This window comes from Nothoprocta perdicaria, unplaced genomic scaffold, assembly GCF_003342845.1.
Source record: "Nothoprocta perdicaria isolate Ctin4 unplaced genomic scaffold, notPer1 scaffold_11, whole genome shotgun sequence".
NCBI classification, from domain to species: domain Eukaryota; kingdom Metazoa; phylum Chordata; class Aves; order Tinamiformes; family Tinamidae; genus Nothoprocta; species Nothoprocta perdicaria.
Genome location: NW_020454205.1, coordinates 2954310 through 2972917, shown reverse-complemented (window position 1 = coordinate 2972917; position 18608 = coordinate 2954310). Strand labels below are relative to the sequence as shown.

General features: G+C 38.7%; 1 protein-coding gene across 1 annotated transcript; it reads left to right on the top strand.

Moving 5' to 3' along the window:
• Nucleotides 1-7: 7 nt before the first annotated feature.
• FAM117B (family with sequence similarity 117 member B) lies at nt 8-18303 on the top strand (the record flags this gene model as incomplete). The annotated part of the gene is made up of 8 exons (XM_026048358.1): nt 8-155; nt 7474-7625; nt 12260-12352; nt 12839-12952; nt 14410-14553; nt 15105-15330; nt 15799-15919; nt 17511-18303. Coding segments are annotated over 8 exons (1317 nt in total), but the record flags the coding sequence as incomplete, so codon positions are not given.
• Nucleotides 18304-18608: the final 305 nt, after the last annotated feature.

Genomic DNA, 18608 nt, shown 5'->3' with positions numbered 1-18608 from the left:
GCCGGGCTGCGGGCCCTCGCCCTGCGCCTCGCCGGTGCCTGCGCTGCCGGAGGGCAGCGCTGCAGCCGCGGGCAGGCTCCGGCACCGCCGCCACTCGCCGGAGCCGCCCAGGAGCTCCCCGGAGAGGAAGAGCCCCAGCTCGCCGGTCTGCAAAGGTGAGCGCCGCCGGCCCCGCCTCGCCCCGTGACCGCCAGGTGCGCGGCGCGACCGTTCCCCGCGCGAGGAGACTGAGGGGCGCGACCGTTACCCGCGCGGAGAACGTTGAGGGACACGCGGCGCGACCGTTACCTGCGCGAGGAGACTGAGGGGTGCGCGGCGCTGCCGTTAGCCGAGGGGGGGAACGTTGGGGGGCGCGGGGCGCGACCGTTACCTGCGCAAGGCGCCTGWGGGGCGCGCGGCGCGACCGTTACAGGCGCGGGGGATGTTGGGGGGCGCGACCGTTACCTGTGCAAGGCGCCTGAGGGGCGCGCGGCGCGACCGTTACCCGCGCGGGGACTGCTGGGGGACACGCGGCGCGACCGTTACCCGCGCGGCGACCGTTGGAGCGCGCGGCGGGTGCCTGAGGAGAGTAGGGGGGACTGCAGGGGAGCCGCCAGCTCGTATATAGGAGAAGGAAAGTGTTCTTAGCTTGCAACGTAAACCCTGCAGAAGGGTGTGTGAGCTTGGGAGTGACGACAGGCTTGTGCTACGGCAAGGATAGGAAATGTATGGCAGTGGTAGATGTCCTGTGTGAGCAAGCTGCTTTTCACTGTTCTTAATCTTTAAAGCATACTGAGGGACACTGAAGTGTAAACAGCATGTGGCTACTAGAGGCTTCTGTATGTAAATCCTTGCGCATAGCAGTTTACTCCAAAATGTATGGATGGGCAGTATGTTATTGTCCTCAAATCTGGAAAATAAGTGATTTTTTTCAATAGAAAACAAAGCTACAGCTGGTGTTTTGTCATGAACTTGCATCACATACTTGCACCAAGTTGAGTAATATGTGAAAGTGGGAAGGCAGAAATGTGGGACCGGCACAATTCCCATTAACTTTTCYGCTTCTCGTTATGTTGCCCCGCTCCCCCTCTTCTAAGATTACAATTGTAGCCACACTACAGTTTTTATGTAGCCTGACTCTGGAGGAATGGTTTACCAGATCAGTCATAACCAACTGTGTTTGTGCAGTACTTACAGTTGCGTCTGTGTGGTTTAATTTTATTTTTCTGTATGTTGGATTTTGTCCTTTTTATTCAGATGCACTTCTTTGAGATTACCATACGTCTACTTCTCTGAAATGTAAGAGAGCAAAACTACAAAGGCATTTAGGTTCTGATTTTGATCTCCAGCTTTCCAGATAAGAGTGATGTGTTTTGCTTAAGGTCATACTCTGAAGTTTTGTGTTGAGAAATATGTATATTCTTTATCTGAGATTCTTGTTAATGAATCTGAAAGACATTCTACACAGCACAAAATTCATCTTTGTTGCTACAACTCTAGAGAAATTCTCCCCCAAAATGCAGTCTCCTGGGTAGCCTGGAGAGCGAGGACTAGGGTGGCTGCTCTTGAGATCCAGATTCAAAAGCAGGTTGTGAAAGCTCCTATTAGACCACTTAGAAGGGGGAGAGAATTGCACGGTCTTGATACTGTCATGTAGAGACCTGTTAGAACAACACTGCCTACCCGACTTCTTAAACTGGATCTAGGAAGTAGCATAAGTAAAGAAAAAAGTAGTTTGATCACTAGCTTTTCCCACTGCTGTGTTAGCAGATAACCTCACTAGCTTTTTGCGAGAGGAGGGGAAGCAGAAGAGTCATGTCCTTTTAACTGCTGCCATATATTTAAATTTCTGAACAGGGCTGGTATCGGCAGAGGATTAAAATGCAAATCAAGCCAGTTTAATATTAATATTTGCATTGTACAGTTCAGTTTGATAGAGGTTGACTTTTAATGGAACTTGAAATGTTGATACTGGTTCTGTAAGCTGTACATTTAAGGCTCAACTTCATGTTTATCTAATTTTCTTTTCTAATAAGCAGTTGAAGAGTCTTGAATGTAATGTTTTCTCCAATATATTTAACACAAGAGGAACTTTCAAAATGTACCTTAATAGTTCTTTTCCCCCCTCTTTTTAGACCTAGGGTTTCTGAAGTGAATTGCAATGAAATTAATTTTGGAAATATTTAAAATATTTAGCTGAAAATTCTATTCAGATGGGGTAATTACAAACTGAAGGTTTCATGAAACACTTCCTTTCTAATTCCCATCCTCTCTTGGTGCTTTCCTCCTGAATAATAGGACCAGTAGGACCAAGATATTTCTTCTTACCACTTTCTCGTCTTTTATTTTGCTTTGCTACAGTCTCCAACACCAATTTCTCTTCTACATTTGTGTTACTCAACACTGATTTTCATGTTTTAAGCTCTCTTTCCTATCACTTCGGGGGTGATTGACTCTTATACCTCTGTTCTACACTGCAAGGTCTGTCCTGCARATCCCAATTCTGGCTTGCCTTTTGCATACAGTACCTGCAGACACATTTATCAGAGCAAGTTAGTCATCTGATTTTCTCTGCACCTTCTTTCAGATACATTTTGCTTGACTCACAGTTCAATAGCTTTTCCACRTGACAGATTTGGAAATCAATTAATGACATCTTTACCACTCACTGTCAGCATTTTCTCTCTTTGTTCTGTCTTCCCTTATGGGATCCTGTTACTCCTGAAAGTAGGTTCAAAATTTAGTTAGAGGTGGTTTGRGACTCTATAAGATGAATGGAGAATGGTCAGTGTGACACCACAGAGGAAATCATAGGTGTCCTTTTGTCCAAGTATGGAAATAGAGAGAGCCTCATGTATAGTTTCATTAGAGCTTTCCACTGAGGATATCCTGAGGTATGATGTACGTCTCAGAACATACTTACTTAAAATAGGATAGTGTATGTTTTAGACTGGGAACAAATAATCTCATTTTGACCTATTAGTAGATCCGAAACACATATGCTTTACTATGTTTATTTTGGTTTATCTACTGAGTAAAGAGCAAGTGTGATCTTTGGTTATTTGTGTTCTTTAATGGAATAGGGCTGAGAGGAGTTCTACTGCAAATCAGGAGTGCTCTTTAGAGACAGTGAGTAAGGTACAGCTGGAGCACTAGGAACCAGATGGTTGGCTTACCAAGCTTACCCAATATCAAGGGAGGCCAGTCAATAGAATGAGTTCCAGAAAAAGTGTGCCTACGTATGTGAACCAAAGAGTAAGCACATGAGAGCTTGAACAGTAGTGTTCAGCTGCAGAAATGTTAGGACACATGAGGCTATGTGAACAAGAAGATAAGGACCAATGTGGTTACAGTTGTTTACTGACCAATTCAAGTGTCTTGAGATTCGGAGAGATTGTTTCTGCATAGTGAACTTTCTGCTGTGTTGCTGTTGACTACGTTGTCTTTTACTGTTTAGAATAGTATATGAGGAAGTAATGTTAAAGCCAGCTAATGTGAAAGGGAGTGGTGGAAGAAAATGATGGTAACATATATCAGAAGGTCTTAAAGAGTTTGGATGGGAGAAACCTCCTTGGGGAAGATAGAAGGATGGGAGCTGCATTATGCTCTAAAATTTGACTGTAGCATTTCAAGATGGGGTACAGCCATTTCAGTAAGTTAGCCTTGGGCCAACCATGCACCCTTGTGGCAAAGAAGACATTCCAGGTGGCATTAGCAGAGCATTGTCGGCAGCGGGGAGGGAGGTGATCCTACCTCTGGATCTTCCAGACTCAATGTGTGCATCATACTCCGTGTCTGACCTTAATGCAGTTGAGCCTGGTGAGTTCTTTCAACGAAACGTGAAAAGGTCATTGTAGTTGCATTTCCTTGTAGTTTTGGAGAAAAAAAAGAGTTGGTTTGAGGAGAGAAAATTGACTATAAAAACTTAGTCATATTACCAGATGCCAGAGAAGCTTGTTGATCTCGCTTTGGGCATTTCAGGTGTATATAAGGCTTCAGTTAGAACTTTGTCAGAGAATTTGATTCTGATTGTAATGGCATCCTATGCTTTCTGGAAAAGCAATAGCTTTCTGCTGCTTGCTAGTCATGTTTCTTTTCATGGTGTCTATCAGAAAATGTTTCTTTGAAGCTTTTAATTTCCTTTTAGAAAATTTTACATTTTTAATAAGAAACGTTTAGAAAGACAACATCAGGGATGTAAGATCAATCTCCAGGTTGTACTTCATCAGTCATCATTATTTTGTTCTTTGAGCACTTGTAACAATAGTTCTGGCTTTTTTAGGAAAATTTAAAGATTAATCTTCAGAGTGTTTTCTTTTCCTTAGGACCTTTTCATGAGGTAGAGACTTACCTTGTTTTTATATGTAAAAAATTTCTCCTTTCACATGTCCTTTTCAAAGATGTGTTCTCACAATATGGGTCCCTTATTTTTTTTCCCCAATTGTTATTGTAGTAGTAGCTATAGAATTTGGTTAAAAGTACATAAAAGTCTGTGTTCTTTCATTAGCTTTCATGTAGTTATCTATATCTGTATTTTATTGTGCCTTTTTTTATTGGTCAATGTCCATTTTTTTCTTGTTCAGTCGCACTGACTGTCTTAGCTTAATTCGTCTTTGCAGGTGTGTGCCTCTTAAAATTGCAAAAGGTGTGTGCCAAAGCAATTGACCTCAGTTGTGCTGCAATGACATGTTTAGACATGATAACTAGATTATTTTTTCCCATGTTCTAGATTTTTTTGATTTATATTCTGTATGTTCAATTGATACTCTGTTATTGTTTTGCTTTATTTCAAACTAGATTGCAAAGAAAGCTTTGTTTCCCAATAGATTTTTAGTGTTGGGGGGAGAGCAGGGCTGGTGTTTGTCACAAATATTGGTTTAAAGAGATAATCRAGCCAATTAAAACAAATATAATGTTTAAGAAGCTTCAGTTTGATGAAACAGCTCCATTGTTTTTCATCAGCCACAGCTGTTGTAACTGTTATCTCTATGGAGGCAGATCTCTTGTTATGTAGGTCACATAAAGGGAAAATAGCAGCTGAGCACTTGCTCCAAGAACTATAGAGGAAAATGTAATGAAAACATTGTAAACGTTTCCACTGAAGTGTTCTGAATCACCAAGAGGATTTGAATAGTAGGCACTGGCAATTTGTTGTAAGATATCTTGTGATAGTACAGTGCCCGGTATTTAAAAAAAAAAAAATCAAAAAATGTATTAAATCATCAGCAATTCTTGTCCAATATAAATAAAACAACCTGAAATCAGAATTCATACTGCAGTTAATTTTGCAGGAATATTGAGATTGGAAGGGGGAAGAAAAGATGTGTTTATGCTTTTGTGCTTTGAAATAAGCAGCTTCCCTTGAACCTAGCTAGTAAACAAGCTCTTCGGTTTTCGTTCTGTCTGCCTGCAAAAATACTCCATCCGTTTTGTTGGGGGCGGGGATGCAGTAGTAGTTTGTGCTGCTTCAGTTCTAAAGATGTCTGTTGCAGTTGCTTTGCAGATGATGTCACTGGCCACACACACTTCCTGATTCTTTTTATTTCCACCTGTTTTCTATTCACCCTTTGTAAAAAGAGAGAACCTTCTTGAAAAGGAAAAAATAATAATTTGGAAGAAAAATGGTTAGGCAGAGCATGGCATGGCAATTATTTCTCAAACAAATAGCATGTTTGACATGCATGGAATCTTTTTGATGTCTTATACAGTGATACCCATCCTATGCCTTATCCTAGTATTTTGATAAAGGACCCTTCATCTGCAGAGTGATTTTTAGATTGAAATTTGCTGCTGCTCTGTGAGAGCAGCTATGTTATGAGSTTGCTAGTAAGATTTTGATCGTTTGTGCCTGTGGAAATAATTAATCAGATGAGGATTTGAGAGTAATTTGTGAGAGCTGCTGACTAAAGCACTAATAATTATTTCCTTATAGTTAAGTTGAAATATTTTCACTGTTTTAATGTTAATACTTCTAATGCAATATTTATATAAGCAATATTATTTATTGAATGTAACTAGACCTAAATTTGAACTACTAGTGTTCTAATAGACTTAAATGTTGTCCTCAGCACTAATAGGTTAAAATAACTTTTAAGAATAGGTTTTATTGATTTTTTTTTTATGTTTCTTTTTCTTTATTAGGTTGAAACTGTTGGGAAATTGAATTCTGGAWTTCTCTTTGTTTTGACCAGCTATTTGACAGTAGTTGTGGGCTAATTCTTTTGCATATGAATGAATTTATGTAGCGTGTCAATTGTCATGTTATTGATGCTCCTAGTACAGAACTTGTCCTATGCACCACCCTAGGCAGTATGTACAGTATATGACTAAGATCTTCCCAATGCTTTTCTAAAGTTTCCTATTGATCTCTGTGTCATTAGCTATGTTTTAGCCATTTGTTCCATCCCTTTGCATTCTTCAAAGGTCAGATTAATATGTGATATTTATCAGATATAAGTCTGGAGAGAACTAGATGGATTGGCAATAAGCTTAAATCATTGGAGTCTATGAATTAGCCTTCTACATCTGGAATGTCTAATGATAATAGTGTGCATGTGTAAGCATATATGTATATCTAAACCCATTTACCAGTTCTTTAATTTCATAAACCTCTTCAAATCTCATGTTGAGGAACCTTTCCTTCTAGTGTTTGACACTTACAGTAACAAACTAAGCTATAACCTAGTAACCCCACTTTAAAATAGAATTGATAGGTGGAGTGTGTGCAACCTTTTTTTAACATGTTTTCTTCTGTTTTCACTTCCTATGTTTGTTACACTTAAGCTTCCCCTCCACCTCCCTTCAGTAAAGGCTCCTGTTAATATATAAGTTTATTTGAAAAATGGTGTCAACATAAACACTAAAAGTGTTGGATAACACTTTGCAGAAGGTGAAGGACACATGAATGTAGTTACCAAGTRGCATGTAAAGGGAGCAAATGTCTTGTAATATATGAATCATTAATCAAAACTGACATCTAGAATTAAGAGTTAAATACCCCTCTTTASAAATCTGTGACATCATATTTTGAGCGGTTAGTACAACTTGTCAGCTTGCAGCACCCCTTGAATTAAAACAAAGGGAAAGGGTTAATGCTATGAATTCTAATAAAATTATTATTAAACTGGAAACACTTTAGGATGSCTTTTCTTAGTTAGCCTTTGACAGGTATAAGGAAACTTAGCTCTTCTATTTTCCTGCAGACCTTATCTGTTTAAGAATCCAATGACTTGTGCTTTTGGGGAAATAAATGGTGACTTATTGGTACTGATGCCACGTTTTTGACAAAGGATGTTTTTCAGGGAAACTGTAAAAACATATTGCATTGCTTATTAAAACTAAATAGAACCTAAATAGCAAGCTTACTTTCAGTATAGGAATTACCTTATCCTTTGTTGGCACAAGATGGCAGTTCTGATCTATGACTTACTGAGATAACAGAAATAATTAAGCTCTTTGATTTGCTTTCTTTCTAATCATATGATCTCATTCCAGCTGACAAATCAAGACCACCTTCCTCGAGCCCTTCCAGTATTATCCGCCGCACTTCCTCACTGGATACATTTGCTGCCCCATATCTYGCTGGACAGTGGCCTCGTGATAATCATGGTCAAGCTGTTCCATGTATGAGAGACAAAGCCACACAGGTAGGACAGATTTTTTTTTCTTTAAAATAGTCAATATTTCTAACATCTATATTTCTAAGTAAGAAGACGGGATTTAAATACAAGAAGCTTTTCTTTGAAGCATTCACTTTGGCTTTCTAGCTTGCAAGTTCTTGTTCATTTTGAAATTACAGAAGTTTTGCTTTTGATATTTCACAATTGGGTTATATACATCGTTCTCGAAGAGAAGGCCCTGAACTATGGTATCTGTTAAGAGTGCATCTTACTCCTTTTTTCTCTTAGAAGGGCACTAGTGTACCACACATCAGTGTTTTCATTGTTTGTACTGTGTGGAAGAAAAACACTGTTTTAGTTAAGTATCGTTTAGTCTTTAATTTATGCAAGCAAACTTAATGTGACTGCTGATACGTGGTTYGGTTACAAAACTTGCTTAAGAAATTTTAGATTTCATAAAAGTTATGCTAGTCTTTCCTATGAAAGCCCCTTAATCCTGTGATTGTAACAGCTCTTTTAATATTCACCTGAGTATATACATTGGCGTACTGTCTCTGAGGAATGAATTGCGCTCAAATTCAGTTGAACTGCAAAGCATTTTAAAAGTACCTGATTTAGTGATTAACTTCAAGAACTTGACAATATTTTACAACCTTTTAATGATACATTCCTATGCTGTCTGTAAAGAYAGAACCAACAAACAGTTCAATGGAACTATGACATTACCAGAGCTGTAAGTTTACCACATGGCACTTGCTTCATCATATTCTCCTTACAAGGAGCAGTCTTACATGATATCATACTGTATGTAGAAGAGGTCCAAGGTGGATTTTTCCGTCCATTATCAGAATATTTCATCCCAGCTTTTGTGTATACAATTGAYTTCTCTTACCTGTGGAGTGAAAGAGAGAACTAAGCATCTCAAATTTAAGTACCTAATTCTAGAGCATGGTTACAACAWCAGGCCTTTACCAATTCCAAATAATATCTCTCAGCTGCTTCTGGCAAATACACAGGCAGGCAGCATGTGAGGCATATTCGAGTGTAAACCTGCCATCGTTAGGAGTGGTAACAATARTGAAAATGCAGCCACGCAGGCTGGTGTTCCCCAAATCTGTAAAATTTAGTTCAAAGGAGAAGATCAGTGGGCAAGTAAGGTATTTCAGAGGGATTTGACCAAGTGCATAATTTAAAAACTGATGAGGGAGGAAGAATTCAGGAGCAAGTTCTCTGTGCAAGAAAATGAACAGGAGACTGTTAGAAGATGGTGTGAAAAGGGAAAACAAATTGTAGTGAGAGAAGAAGGCATATGCTATACAAGGTATTTCCATTCATTCTTAGCTATTAACAACCCTCTTTAAAGCACAAAAGAGAAAGCTTGTGGATGCCTGTATTTGCAAACTTGATTTCTTAGGATAGTAGGTTTTTTCCCCCAAAATAATGGTATTTCTAAAGTGCTACCAAAGTATTTGTTGTATTCATTTGATCTCTTTAGCTTTGTTAGATTTTAGTCATGTCTGGGTTCTTAAAATCTGTGTATTTTCCAGTCAGATTAGATAGTATCTTTTTTTTTGGTTTATACTGTTCTTTTGACATTTTCTTCTAATTCTGACACACCCAACAGCTAAGGTGGATGGGGTTTTATATATAAAAGGAAACACATCTGCAGAGATTAGTGGGAAGGCTATATATGTGTCTATACATGAATAAAAAAAATCCATTTGGGATTTCCTCAGAATGAGTGTATTTAATGGACGTTAATGTCGGTATACTTCTGAAGGAAACAGAATGATATTTTTACACTTGTCTGACAAGGTAGAAAGTTCTGAGATAACCTGCATGTGATGTCTGACCGTGGAGCTGATGTGACATTGACAAGACTTGTTTTTAATTTTTCTAGTGGACTTGAGAGCAGCCATCTGAGTTAGTGTTGAGTTTCAAACATGTGATTTAACAATAACTGATTTCCCAAGAGTGTAGGTTCTTAAGTTAGTCGGTTTATTTTTTTTTTGTGAAGACATGAAATTTCACTTGCTAGATATCATGGTTTCACTTTGTAATGTCAGATTTCACAAAGTCTGTCATCTCCCCCATTTTCACGTACTTTGAGTCTGTGCTTATTGTCCAACAGTGACTATCAGCTAATCCTAATTGTCACCAGGAGTTGAGGCATGTAAGAGAGCCAATGTTGTTATGTTGCAGGTGGATCAGCACAATTATATACTCATTTGCAAGAACTGGTTCAAAATTACTCCAAATACTTTTGTTACAACAGCTAGGCTTCAAATAATGTATGAAGGGAATAGCTGTTAATAGTTTTTATTTAAAACATAAAGACGCCAGTTTTGGCAAAAAAACAGGTAGTTAAAGTCTGTTTTTCTATCAACACTGTGACATATGCTTTAATGAAGGTCTCCATTGCAAGCTTAAACTACAAATATGTAGAAGACTTTTGAGTTGAGTTAGCTGAAGGTCTTGAATCCGTGGCAGCATGGGGTGGTCAATCACAGTGCAGACTGAGAAGCAGCAGCAGTTTGTGACACGCTTTGGCTTGCAGGCTGTTAGAGATGCCTGTAGATCACAGATGAGAATTGTGGAGCACAAACTGTCTGTATATCAGACTTCTTCAACTGTTTTATTTCGGTGGGGTACAACTTAAAACCAGACTGAATTATGTGCATACAGAATGATGTTTGTTTGATGAAAAAGCTGAGCATCCTAGGTCTGGTTAGAATTCATGCATCTGGGCATTGTTATTAATTGTTACTTAAATAAATATTTGTAACATGTTCTGTCTTTGATTCAGACTTGTTTGGTTTTGCCTGTAATTATTTGAAAAACTCCTATGTCAAAATGCAAATTAAAATGAGACAACTGTTTTGAAATTTTTTAGCCCTTGAAGAATAATTTAAACTTCAAGTACAATTTGTTTAAAGCCTTTTTCTTAAGTCTTTTTTTGTTGTGTTCTAGTATAAAATTTACCCATAAACGAGCTTCTTGTAATTCCAGAGCAGACATTGTGAAAGCAAGTAGCTAACAAGCAAGTAATAGTATGTTAAGAACCTAGAGGAATAAAAATCCTTGTTTATGTTGGTTGTTGGTTCAATCCATTTGTTCTTAAAATATATATTATAAAATATAGAGAAGTAGGAGACTTGTTAAAATGGTTTTACATTTCTGGCTTGGTATAAATGTTTCCTATAATTTAATATCTTATTCCTACTCCTGCTCTAAAAAATCTTGTACCTATTTGCTTTGAAGATTAATATCAAAATAAACTTTAGTCCTTTAAAATGAATCAGATATTAAGATCTGGTACAAAGTTTTGAACATAAATTATATGCAAAGACTGATTGAAGTGTAAATGAGATTCTTGTTGGCAAATGGAGTAGTTGTGTTTAGCAGGGAAGTTAGAATTAATGGAAAAAATAGATTGTTCTAGGAGCTAAAAGATAGCATAGGATTCCAGACCTGGGAAATAGGGTTTGTCAGTTTTTCTGTTCTAATGAAGTCTGAAAATATAGATGGGATTTTATGGCCTGGAATGATCATTCAGGTAAAAGTCCCTGGAAAAATGAATTCTGGTATTTGCCTACAGAATTCCTGTTCAACCCTACTGAGTTGTTCAATTTGTCCTAGTTAGTTGCTGATTTAGAGTCATTAATAGGAAAGCCTGCTGATGGTTTTCCATGGAGGTTTCATTTATGTGAAACCACCATCTATACCTGAAATCAGTGTAAGCTGCAGCTGGTGTGTTCCAAGAGTTACRTTTCCATTTGTTCCAGAGAACCGGGATTAGTATCACATCATTAAAGATTTTTCAATTTTCGGTGCTCAACAAATAGATAGGTAAGCCCAGTGAGCTTGTGCCTTGCAAGCTGTTTGCCCTAGTTGTTGTGTGAATATGGTCCTAAACTACTGTTGTGTGTTTTGGATTTGGAGGCTCTGAGGCAACTGAAGTTTCTGTCTGGGAGGAAAAGTGAGACCTCAGTGACTCCTAAGGCTGAGGTGGCCAGGGCACCCTTGGATGCTGTCGCAAGCTGGGGACTGCGCTGCAACCCTGGGGCTTGGAAGGAGGTCACTCGCTCTCAGCTTGTTTGCTGCTTCCAGAGATATTTCCCTTTGCTTCATTAGATAGGTTTATTGTGGTGGAAGGGAGGTTCTTGATAGGTTATCCCTGACCTGGAGAATTTAGAGTTCACTGCTTTTGAAGGCAGTTCTAGACAGAGTTGGGTAGTAATACAGATTTTGTCCATCAAGCATGCAGTGTTATCAGAGTCATGCTCACATTTTTTGTTACCTTTAATGAACATGACTTATTTTAATAATACTTGGAACATCCCAGATCTTTTTTTGTTATAATATATTCACATGTTTCTCTACCAAATGTTAATGACTGTTGGTTTAGTGAAATTAGCGTAGTATGGTATGGGTTGCTTTTTGAAAGACGGTCTCATAGTTGATAAATATAGAGTTTCACTACATATTTTCATATTTTACTTGCTAGAAAAGCTTCTATTCCATGACTACTTTTCATTTGCAGTTTTGCATCCAGAAAATCTTAACACTATTTTCTCTTCTAGTTTGTCTGAAAATATTTCTTCTAGGGAGTAGAAATAATCTTTTTCTTTGTAATTAATGTGGTAATCCTTTCTCTGCAGACAGAAAGTGCCTGGGCTGAAGAATATTTAGAAAAGAAGAAAAACTCACACAAGCGTTCAGCATCATGGGGCAGTAACGAACAACTCAAGGAGGTCAGGAATGCTATTATATGATATGATTTGGGGTTAAATTGGTTGCTGTTATGCACTGTTGTCTTGAATTTTTTAGGAAGGCATGAAAGTTGTACCTTTTGTGTTATGTAAAGCTCAGGCTTGGTGGCTTCAGCTGCTCATTTGACTTTGATCTCTTATAGCAGTACAGGACTTAATTTCTTTTCCGCCCACTGAAATTAAAAAATTAATCAAATGGGTATGACTTTCTTCAGCAGCAGCAGAAATCCAGCAGTGACCTAATTATTTTCAAATTTTATGTATTTCATTAAACTTAAGGAAATATCTCCTGGACCTGAACTGGTATCTGGCTTTATTACCTTTGCAGGAACTTTAGTTTAGTTTAGTGCTGGTGCTACTTATGAAAAGTCTGGTAGGAGAGGCTTAGATAAGTGACCAGTTAAGCTATGAAACTGTATGTGGCTGGGCATGTCTGGTAAAGCCTAACTTGCATTTTTCCTTTGTTAGATTGCAAAGTTACGTCAACATTTGCAGAGGAGCAAGCACAGCAGTAGGCACCATCGGGATAAGGAAAGACAGTCTCCGTTTCACGGTAACCACGCAGCCATTAACCATAGCCAGGTAAGGCTATGCTATCTTCTTAGGTATAGTGGGTAGCTAATACTGTTTTTAACTCTATGCAAGATTTTAAAGGGACTCATGTACTTCTAAATGCGTTGTAATAATAGGAGAATTCTGTGAAATTTCCTTTGGCTTCCAAGACTGCCTTAGGTGCAGGATCTCTTTGTTACTTGGCTAGGTTATCTTGCTGCATAAGCTTATCTGCTTTCAAAGAATTTCAAACAGAATTTCAACCTTTTTTTTTTTTTAAATAGTTGCTCTGTCAAAAAGTGTGTGTCTTCTCAATGGCTGCATTCAGCCTCAGCCTTTGTAACCATTTTTCTGCGATTTATCATCGTACCTTGAGACTCTGAATAGTAGTCACTAAGAAAACTGTGATGGCTATGCCACGTGTTCAGTGTGCAGTTGTAGCTTTATCTAGACACTTTGAATGAGCCCTGCTTCACAGGGAGATGATATTTTTAGCTYGGTTGATTCTAGGTGGAAAAGATTGGAGTCTTTCTGACATACAAATTCTTCTTCAGATCTCTTTTGCTTGAGTAACTTTAAGAAAATCAATAGGAAAGCGTGGCCAGTTTCTCAGTTTTCTCCATTGATATCTCATGAATATATAAATATATTAAATATCAACAGATATTTAGTGACAGATTAAGGTGGGACAACTGTGATTTCCAAAGCTCTAATTTACACAAAACTAATCATCTGGCCTCATATTTGGCCTTTGCACAAACAATAGTGTTTGCAAGATGAGTATAGTCTCCTTTAACATTAAAAGCACCTCTAAAATTTGTGCAGTAATAGCTGAATATACTTTAAATACTGAATGATACGGAATTCAGTTTTTGTTGTTTTATGCATGTTTGTAACTACTTATTCAGCCTTTATGCTAGGAGAACAATAATGCACGTTGCATGTACAACGTCAAAATGATGTTGATCTAGCCCCTTCCTTGGTAACTGAGGTAGATATGCCCAGGAAAAGTCAAGGGAGGTGGTGGGGGGAAGAAAAATAAAACATTTTTTTTTCCATCTGCTCTTACCATGGCACTCTAAGTGACAACAAACTAGCATTAAAACAAAATTATAGTGAAATTACAGTAAATCCTATGGAGAAGGAAGTGGAGTTGTAGTACAGCTCATTTCAAAGGGAACTGGAATGTATTTGTAAAGGCTCCGTGGCTAAAAGATTTGTCTTACTTAAATTGGAGCATTTTTGTTAATTTTCCACTTTTAAAGTAGCAAAAGCTTTTCTTGCTACAAATTAGATTTGAAAAAGTTTTTTTAATGTCTCTGTCCTCATTTAAAGGTATCTATTTTAATGTGGTTTATAGAGCAGCTTGTACGTCTTCAGTATGTAGGAATAGATGTGTTCTGGTTAAAAGTTGACATTTAAGTAAAAATATTAGCTATGTTTTGTAAGTAAATTTACGTCACTTTCTCACTGCTTCTGTTTTTCAGCCTCCCATTCCAAAGAGTGCTCTTGTTCCTGTGATACCTATTGCCAAATCAACAGGATCGCGATTCCGAAACAGCGTAGAAGGACTGAATCAAGAGATTGAGATAATCATTAAGGAGACAGGAGACAAAGAAGAGCAGCTTGTAGTACGTATCTGTCCACATAATGACCTTTGAAAATTACTTAAGTTTTTCTGCAATTAATTTTGTTTCCATAATGGTAGTTGTTGGAAGATCTCTTGGAAGAATTTGAAGCTGAACCTTTTTCTTTGTGATTACTCTGACATAGCTAGGTTTTCATTGAAATAAAAAAGTTTAAGAGAGGAGAAGAGAACTATTTTGAGAGGTTTCCCTAGTAACTCTTATTTTCTTCTTTGCCCATCCCAAGGTGGGGTTCCTGTCTCCCTTTGGATGAAGTGTAACCCTCCTATTTTTCATTTATATTTTATCTTCAGGGATGTTTAGAGGTAAATTGTTAATAGAAATAAAAAATTAAGAACTGTTTTTTTTTTGTTCTTAGTTTCAAAAACGGAGTGGTTTTATCCTCTGCTGGAATTTTGTGTAATAAATAGAACTGTCCATTTCAAACAGGTTTTGAGAAGAGAGAGCAAAAATCCTCAGCACTACTGGGTTCAAAGAAGTTGCTAACCAGATGGGAACAACCTTCTGATACAGTTGGATGCTTTTGTTTTTGACAGCCCCAAGATATTCCAGATGGGCACCGTGCTCCCCCCCCAGTGGTTCAGCGTAGCAGTAGTACCCGCAGCATCGATACCCAAACGCCYGGTGGAGCAGACAGAGGTAGTAACAACAGCAGCCGTTCCCAGTCAGTGTCTCCAGCCTCGTTTCTCACCATCTCTACTGAGGGCAGTGAGGAAAGTCCATGTTCCACAGATGATCCTCTTGCTGAATCCAGAGACAAAGGTACTAGAGATAAAAGTATGTGCTCCTCCAGAACCCATATGTGTAGAGAATACATTTCTAGTGTTCTGTGGTTGAAGCTGGATAGGTATGAGAGGAACATGCTTCTCAAACAGCATTATTCTGTTAATAAATATTTTAAGTGTCTTAAATGGGARATGGAATAAATGAGTGTGCAGTGGCAGGTGCAATAGTGAGGTATTCTTGTCCTCTTGTCTTTGTTAAGGATCTGTTATGATTTAGACCAAAAGGGGTAGCTTTCCACTTTCTGGCAATTCTTTCGTTCTCCCACCTCTCCTGCCCAATATTTTTTGGTTGTTTTGTTTCTTTGTTTTCTTTTTTGTTGTTTGTTTCAATCAGAAAAAAATGGAGCAATAGGTTTCTGTTAAATTATATCGGTGTCTTATTTGTTGTTTTTTTTTTTTTTTCCGGTCTGACATATTTAAGTAATGCAAAACTCTGTTTCTGCAGAGAATGGGAATAATTCTCCACTGCCAAAATACGCTACCTCACCAAAACCCAATAACAGCTACATGTTCAAGCGTGAACCTCCAGAAGGCTGTGAAAAGGTGAAGGTCTTTGAGGAAAGCTTGTAAGTTGATCTTTACTACATAAGAAACTAACATTTAATGCTCTGGGGTGCCCAATGACTTACTGATTTTGTCAGATCAAATTATTAGTCTAGTACTAAAATAACACTAAAACAACACAGTCTGCTTTGTATGACTATGTACTGGTGTGTATTTATTGCTGGACTTTCATATGAAAATCAAAATCATGATAGACTGTGCTTTTCGAAGGTTGTTTTACAAGCTGGTAGTTTAGCCTTCAGCTGAGGATGCTTGAATAACCTTCTCCCTAGATTTAAGAAAATAGTTTGAAAACTTACATCTGAGCATACAAGTTCTTTTCAAACTTGAGGACTAATTTCCTTCTGCCAAGTTTCTCTATGGTCAAATGAGCTTAACGTGAGAGAACCATGGTCAAGCCAACTCTGCCTACTCAGCAGATAACGTGAGGAAAAAAGCAAATAAGTACGAAGAGATGAACTCTGGATCTTTAAAGTGGGTGCATCAGCTTATGAATCTCGGAGCTTGTTAGCTGTGGGTCAGTGGCACCTTGTTGGGCTTGAGCTGGCTCTTCCAGGASTAGATGGCTGTTTTCATACAGCTCAGGGAGCTCAGGAAGCTCAGGGAGATCTAAGTCCTCTCAATCCCATTTATGATGGAGACTCAAATGTGGATCAAGGTACCTGTGCATCATGGAGTGTTTCCCTTGAATCTCAACACCATATGCTAGGAAGCTGATACCACTTTCATGCAAACCYTGCTCTTTCTTCCTGGCATCTGACATGGCCTGTGTAACTCCAGCATGAGCTAGAAACCTGCCCATTTATTCTTTAGGGTAGTAATGCCTCTACAAAGTTCTTGGCAGAGAAATGTTATCTCTTTCTCCTACTTTCCTCCCAAGCTTTTAGGCAACTATTACTTTTTTCCTCAGCTCTTGGGTYGCTACCAAGGCTGCCCCTTATGCGACAGTCCCTGGACTCTGTGCCTCTGAGATCCTGCTCTGAGTTAGAGCTTATTTAATTTGCGAACCTGCTACTTGTATTACTCTGTTCTTCCACCCAGAGTCTGTTTCTTCATCCTTTCAAAGGTGACTGTGAACCAGGAAGTCTACTCTAGTTCCAAAGCRTGGAACTTAGTCACCCATCCAGGCGCTGGTTAAGCAGGTGTATTCAAACCTTCTCACAACAGCACCCAGTTTGCAACCTCACAGACTAGCCTGGGACATGAATTTATGATTGCTGCCATTTCTCTGCTGTTTGTTCTGACTTGATATTTGTGGGTATCAGAAGTAAAATCTGTAGAGGACAGGTTAACTCCTGGTATTCATTTTATTACTCATTTGTCTGTAGAATACTTTTTTCCTCTTTCCTACAGACTGCAAATTTTAGGGGAAAACATATTCATACAGGCATGAATAAACATATTCATAGCCATCTTGAGTGTGCCATGAGGCAGGAACATCACAAAAGCAGCACTGAGTCTCTGAAATATTTCAAGCTTAAACCTGCCCACCATGTCTGTGGTGACATGTTCAGYGAAGCCTAGCTGTCAGAGGCACAATTTGATGTTGGTTTTCAATGCTGGTTTAAACTGTTCTGTGTATTTTCTTTCTAGGCCAAAGCCATTGCATGAAATTCCAGCCTTCTACTGCCCTGACAAGAACAAAGTGAATTTCATTCCTAAAAGTGGCTCTGCTTTCTGTCTTGTCAGCATCCTCAAGCCTCTTCTTCCCACACAGGATCTTACACGCAAGGCCACTGCTCACAGTCTGACTGTCTCCTCTGGCATGACACCCAGTTTGTTACAGCCCATTGCTGTGGCTTCCCTATCTGCAAGCACAGATCAAGACAGGATCTCTCGTGGAACAAGTATGATAATACCACAGACCTCTTTACTCCAGCAATCAGGACATACTGAAGAAGCTGAGGGATAGGTTTGGATTGTTTAGACATTTTTTTTCTGGGAAACTCCTGGGAAAAATTTGGAACCAGTTGACTGGACCTTCCTGTTCACACTATTTGCATTTTAATAACTTGTGGCACTGTCATAAATAAACTGCTTGTACCTATGACAATTTGGTAATATGCTGAAAAGTTCAGGATGATGCAGCAGCAGATGTTCTGTCTGCACTTTCTGAAGACTCCAGTTCTGTTTTCTCGCCTGCTTTTTTAAACACTGGTGAAAATGAAGACTGTCAATCCTTTGCCTTTTAAAGGACCGGTTCTTGTGATACAGCGTGTCCTTTGACTTCTTTTTTCCACAAAAACAAATCTCAAGACCAACCAGCTGACCCCGTTTGCTGTTGTGATCTGCAAAGGGAGGGGCAATCAAATGGTTTTGCAAGATGTCTTTTGTATGAAAATGTGTATTTTATAACAAAAACTTGCTTTTTCTGGTGCATAGCAAAGTGTTGAAAAGATACTTTCCTGAGCACAATCCCCCAACACACCTTTTTTATTTGGTTTTATTTTAGGAAGGAGAGTTTTTCTCGGCTGTTTTACAGCTCCTGGGACCAAAGGATTGTTGAAGTATTTTAGCAGTCTCAAATCATGTGATCTTGCTTAGCAGCCTCAACCCTAAATAAGAAGACTAATGTTCTTGAAAAGACTTAGGAGTATCCAAAAAGCAGTGTTAGGATATAGTATGCTTTTTTTTTTTTGATATCTGAAGTTTGTGCTTTGGGTAAGTCACATTCTTAAGACTCCTTCCTTC